At 38.0% G+C, this 5,987-nt stretch overlaps 1 protein-coding gene across 1 annotated transcript; it reads left to right on the top strand.

The window, feature by feature from the left end:
• Positions 1–1,164: 1,164 nt before the first annotated feature.
• LOC148843936 (plant intracellular Ras-group-related LRR protein 6-like) lies at positions 1,165–3,951 on the top strand. The gene is made up of 3 exons (XM_088956759.1): positions 1,165–1,485; positions 1,893–2,062; positions 2,925–3,951. The coding sequence occupies exons 1-3, from the start codon at positions 1,306–1,308 to the stop codon at positions 3,604–3,606; spliced, it is 1,032 nt and encodes a 343-aa protein (XP_088812885.1). The 5' UTR covers positions 1,165–1,305; the 3' UTR covers positions 3,607–3,951.
• Positions 3,952–5,987: the final 2,036 nt, after the last annotated feature.

The following is a 5,987-nucleotide window of genomic DNA, read 5'->3' as shown; positions in this document are numbered from 1 at the left end:
CCCATTAAAGTGGTGTGGTGTGTTTTGAAACCCACTATCTCGTGGGTTCACTACAATACAGAACATTGCCTACATTATTTCAATAGTTTCACATCCATGTTGGGGGCAAACCTTTAAATATGGTAAAAGTGGCAAATGCTATTCTCATTGCATTAAGCCCTAGAGGTTGTTTTATAATAGCTGAAATAGCTGAACTGAATGAGATTATTTTATCTTTTAGAGAATAAGTTTCTTAATAGTTGAAACAAAGTTAGGTTGATTATCATTTCTTCAGATTCTGAACTGTCATATTGCTTCGTTTTTCATTTAAAAAAATAGTTAAATAATAAAATATTTCAATGGTATAGTCTATCCAACTTCAGCATCAAGCAGCCCACAACCTCCTCAAAAACTTCTCTAAAAGACAAAGCAGGAAACTTTTTTTAATTCAGCCACTTAAGCTGATATCAAACAACCTACCTTACAGACTGTTTGGGAGGGCTGTAGCACAAGGGTTTCTCACTCTTCAAGGTGGGCTCTACATAAACAGCTTATAAGTTATGTTTGATGAAAATTCTGAAAATCAGCCAAAATTGATTGTCAATCAGTCATTTGATCAACTTTGAAGTCTGCTTCAGCCTTTTCAAATAACTTATCGAACATGCTTCAGAGCGGCCGAACTAACCTGAATTTTCAAGTCAGCCCCACAAACAGGGCCCTAGGCCCAAGCTTCTTTGGGCTTAGTATGGTAATAGTGAAATTACCTTAATATCTACTCACCCTGAATAATTAACAAATAACGGATAAAATGGAAATTCAGTAATACAGAAAAGCAAGCAAATAGATACAAAGATTCTGGACTACCCCAAGAAACAACCCTCCTTCCAACTTACAAGGAATCTTTTCCTGAATTGATTATTAACCGGCAACAACTCCAATCATAATTAACATTTGCTCAAGAGATTAATCTGGATTTGGTCCGATCTTAATTAAGTAATTAACTAAGCTGCCCGCAATAAACGGGTAGCCGTGCCTTACTGCCCAAATAAAATGTTGACTTTTTCAAGTAGAAAACGTGGCCACGCAACCCTAGACTACGGCTCGTACCTCCCAAGACATCATGCACACGTGTCAACAACCAGGTACATCCGTACGTCCTTTATTTCACTTTCACAATATAACGGTGATCTGCACAGCCCCTAACCTCATAAGTCACAGCTCTTCTCTCTCCTTCTTCTCCCTTTCGCTCTCGATCTCTCCATCTCTTTATCTCTATCTCCTTTCTCTCTCCCTCTTCAGTTGGTGGAGTTCTGTAAATCAGAAACCATGATGTATGAACAGCATGTGAGGATGGAGTTAAGGAAATCCACGGAGCGGAGAAGACCAATCAAGGAAGAAAAGTTTGAGGTCGTCGATCTCAGCGGCATGTCTCTTGAGTCTCTCCCCAATCCGTCTCTGAATCTCGCCATGATCAGCAAGCTAGATATCTCCAACAATAATCTCGAGGTACCATTTCTCCCATCCATCATCTGGGTTGTTCTTTTTTTCTGCCTTTCCGCATATCTTATTCTTCAAACAAGCCTTCTGCTATCTATAGTTTCTGATTAGCCTTTGGGTTTCTATTTTGCTTAGGTTTTGGAGTTCTTTTTATCTTCCATATATCAAATTTAAATGCAGTAAAATGAGTCTCAGATTGTATAGTTTCTGGTTCTTCTTCTTCTTTTGAAATTATTCTTTCCCCTTGGCTTCATAAACTCTAGAGGCCATCCAATAATATTCTTTTATTTTTCTGTTGTCTTTTAACGTAAATTCAAGCATGACTGTTAGCAGAAAATCTTCGAAGCGTGTCTCTTCTTCAGCTATCTTATTTTATTCCCAGATTTAACTTACCTATTTTTCTTAAATGTTAACAGAGCATTCCAGAGTCATTAACAGCGAGACTGCTGAACGTTGTCGTGTTAGACGTTCACTCAAACCAGCTTAAATCTCTCCCAAACTCGATCGGGTGTTTGTCCAAACTCAAGATCTTGAATATCTCTGGCAACCTTGTCGAATCCCTTCCTAAAACTATCGAGAATTGCAGGTGAGTCGTTTCTTCTTCTTATTCTTCTTCTTTTCGGTTTAATTAGTGAGAGTAAATGTTATTTATGTAATGGTAAAGCGTCATTGATGGGTGTATTAATTATATTTTAGTGGTCTGACCTATCACCTATCTAGTCGCTATACGTCAATCAGACGTGGTGCTTTCTTAAAGTGTAACCCCAGGCGCAGGTTAGCCGAAGCCTCGTGAAAACGGTCTTCGACAAAAGCTCTAGAGTCTAGACGAAGACGGGGATCCATCCCAGGCCTCCGCCACTACCAGAAGCAGCTGGCAACTTTAACAAGTTGAGCCAATAAGCTTATTTTCTCAGTAGTTTGGACTTAGGAACCGGCGTATGAAATAAGTCGAAGATCCGACGGTTAGGATAATCGGATTGGCCCATTAGTGTTTGACTTTGAAAACCTACATGTTTGCCACGTGGAAAATTGAGAAATCCCTTGAAGTTGAGTGATATAAATGGAAGTCCAATCAACGTATCGAACATTCAAACCTGCGCTCGCTTTGAATGCGGTGACTGCATGTGTGCCGCAGGTGTCCTTCGGCTCATTTTAGAATGCTCCACAACTTAAAGCAAGGGTATAACTGTAATTTTATTCAAAGTCACCGATAATCTTATCAACCTGTAATGGGTCCCACGGTCACTGGACTGATCTTAACATCTCACCAGTACAGTAATATACAAATAGAATGGTTGAATGTTGATGGGTCGTCAATACTCAATACTCAATATTTCAGTGGATACCCATCAAACAGTGTTGCTTTGGCCACGTCTTGGAACTTGGCATTTACAATAAAACGAAAGGATATTATGGTCATTTGGATTGATTTTTTTTTTCTCGTGCAGGTCGCTAGAAGAACTGAACGCAAACTTCAACAAGCTGACCAAACTTCCTGACACGATTGGGTTTGAATTACTTAACCTTCAGAAGCTGAGGGTCAACTCAAACAAGCTAGCGTTTCTCCCTCACTCCACCTCCCATATGACCTCCCTGCGCATCCTAGACGCACGCCTGAACTGCCTTAGATCCCTCCCCGAAGGTATGGAGAACCTAATCAACCTCGAAGTGCTTAACGTGAGCCAGAATTTCCAGTACCTCGACAGCCTACCGTACTCCATAGGCCTCCTCTTGTCGCTCGTGGAATTGGACGCGAGCTACAACCAGATCACCACATTGCCGCCGTCGATCGGGTGCCTCAAGAAGCTCCAGAAGCTCAGAGTCGAAGGAAACCCGCTGGTTTCTCCGCCGATGGAGATCGTGGAGCAAAGCTTAGAAGCAGTGAAGGAGTACTTGAGCCAGAAGATGACTGGCGAGAGCCCCAGGAGTCCGATGAAGAGGAAGTCGTGGTTGGGGAAGCTGGTAAAATGTGGGACATTCAATGGGCCCATCCTCAGTGGGACCCGCGAGGAGAGGGAAGGGTTCATCATGTCCGATTATCGGTCCATCGACGGTCTGACTTCGCCCAGGTATATGGGGATGTTTTCACCGCGTCGTCTCTTCTCGCCCAGGAATTACTTTGCAAGGTGAAGAAACTGTTGACGGCGTTTGAGTTTGTCATCTGTGACTTGTGAGGAATGGTTGGCTGCTGGTTCCTTAATTTAATGGTGTATTTCTCCTTTGAAAAACTACTCTATGGATCTGTGTAGACCTGTACCGTAGGTCTTTGGGATGATTGGGTGTTGTTATATACACTGTAAGTATGGTGAGTCTGGTGGGTCCTTTCTATTGGATGGTAGCAGAAGCAGCAAATATACTTTTTGCATGTCTCCCAGATGATGACCCATGAGCATGGGACCCATAAAAGGATTATCTTCCATGCCTAAAATGATTGATCATAAAATATAGACCATCCGATCTGGGTGTTCCATGTTACTTTTCCTCTTATTTCAACGGTAAGATGTATGAAAAGCATATGGCTTGATCTTGACAATCAATTTTGGTATTTTACCGTGAACATATTAACAGAAAAAAAGAGGTCATTAAACATTAGATAGTTTTGCGTAATGCGAGGCAGATTTGTCGGACTTGGACCGGATCGAATGGTCGGACCGTTCAGACCAGAAGTAGCAGTTTATTGGGTTTTTTTTTCTTTTTTTTTACTTTATAATTAAAAATAAATCAAACAGTTAATTCACCGGGAGATGTTAGTATTAGAATCGATGATATCATCATCGGGAGATATTCCTAATACATGGTGAGGATGTGCTGTGGGGCGCCTCTTGTGGAGCACAGATCTGAACTCATGAAGAATTCACATCAACGCCCCTCTAGGAGGCATCCCACAATGTCTCACAGCACATTCTCACCGTATATTGGGAATATTTTCCAATGATAGTACTAGAATCAATGATATCATCATCGGGAGATGTTCCTAATACATGGCGAGGATGTGCTGTGGGGTGCCCCACAATCTGAACTCTTAAGTGAACGGTTACAACATTGAGAAGGGGAAGAAGTAGTCTTAAACCACGACAGCAATGCAACATTAGGTTGAGCCGGGCTGAACCTTATCCAACCCAAGCCGTGCTTTAGTTAAGCTGATTGGGTCTTGATTTGTCAAGCTAAACCGACTCCAATACAGATTAAAAAAAAACCATTTTATATCCTAGAGGATTAAATGGGTCATTTTCACTGTCAAAACATGATGGAAAGGCTATTTTCAGGCAAAAATAGAGGATATTAGAGATGCCTTTAATAGGTTCTTAGACAATGAATAAAGTAATAAAAGTATTTTTATGTGGCATTACTGAAGCTTGAAAATTCCACTTTAATAAAGTTAATTAAATAAATTTAATAATTACAATAATTAATACAATTAAGCAATTAAATTACTTAAGGAATCTAAGTTAATTAAAATAAATTAAATAAGCAAAGTGAATCGATCTAAATAAGTAAATTGAGCCAATTAAGAAAGGTTTTAAAAACCGACCAAAATGGAACCGCTTTGACTACCGGTTTTTAAGTCAATAGTTCAATCGTCTAGTTCGAACGGATAAGCCCATGATGTTTTTGAAAAGAAAAATAAAAATGGCTCAAAAGCCATTTATCTTATCAAATAGTTTAGTGGATCAACAATCATTCAGGTCAGCAATTTCTTGAGCAAGTCAATATTTTTTTAGGGAAGTTCTGGGTCGGTTCCTAGGTTGAATGGTTCGACTACCTAGGTCAATTTTGATTTTAAAAGCATGTAATTAAGCAAATTAACTAATTGATTAAGTAAATTAAGAAAATTAAGCTAAGAAAATAGAGTAATTAAATAATAAAATCTTATTAAGTTAAATAAGAAAATTAAGTTACTGTTAATTAAATAAATAAATTAATTAAAGAAATCAAGTAAATTAGTTTAATTAAGAAAATTAAGTAGATTAAGTGATTGTTAATTTACTATTGGTTATGCACATTAAGTTAGTGTTTAAGTAATAATTTACTCTTAATTGTTCTTAATTATTTACTATTAAATTAACACATTGTTAATTTAATGACTAATTTGAAAAAAAAAAGAAAATCCTTAAAGTAACTTATTTCAAGGTTAATAATTTATTTTTTAAATAATAGATTTTTTAACATTTAAAACGGCTTTTCAAACTTTAGGATCTAAAGTGTCATTTCCACATTAACTTAAGCAGTGCCACATAAGCATGCTTTTTATTATTTTATTCATTATCTAACAAATCCATTGATGACATCTCTAACATCATCTATTTTTATCTTAAAGTAGCATTTCCATCATAGTTTGAGGGCAAAATGGCCCTTTTAATTCTTTAGGGTCTAAAGTGGTTTTTTTTTGCAAATTTCATGGGTTTTAGAGCCAAAAATCCTATAGAGCAATGTTAAGTATATGCATTCGTTAAATTCATTCTCAATCATAATAGGGGGCCCACCAGAGGATATACTAAATACATGATTTT

Source organism: Nelumbo lutea, chromosome 8 (genome assembly GCF_056320005.1).
Source record: "Nelumbo lutea isolate HS-2025 chromosome 8, American lotus-T2T, whole genome shotgun sequence".
In the NCBI taxonomy this organism is placed as follows: Eukaryota; Viridiplantae; Streptophyta; class Magnoliopsida; order Proteales; family Nelumbonaceae; genus Nelumbo; species Nelumbo lutea.
Note: the sequence above shows the minus strand (reverse complement) of the source record. Positions and strands in the feature narration are given on the sequence as shown.

Excerpts from the sequence above, each read along its gene's own strand:
- LOC148843936 (XM_088956759.1), top strand. The coding sequence starts at position 1,306 with ATGATGTATGAACAGCATGTGAGGATGGAGTTAAGGAAATCCACGGAG. Across the intron at positions 1,486-1,892 it reads TCTCCAACAATAATCTCGAG|AGCATTCCAGAGTCATTAAC; the intron begins GTACCATTTCTC and ends AAATGTTAACAG. Across the intron at positions 2,063-2,924 it reads AAAACTATCGAGAATTGCAG|GTCGCTAGAAGAACTGAACG; the intron begins GTGAGTCGTTTC and ends TTTCTCGTGCAG.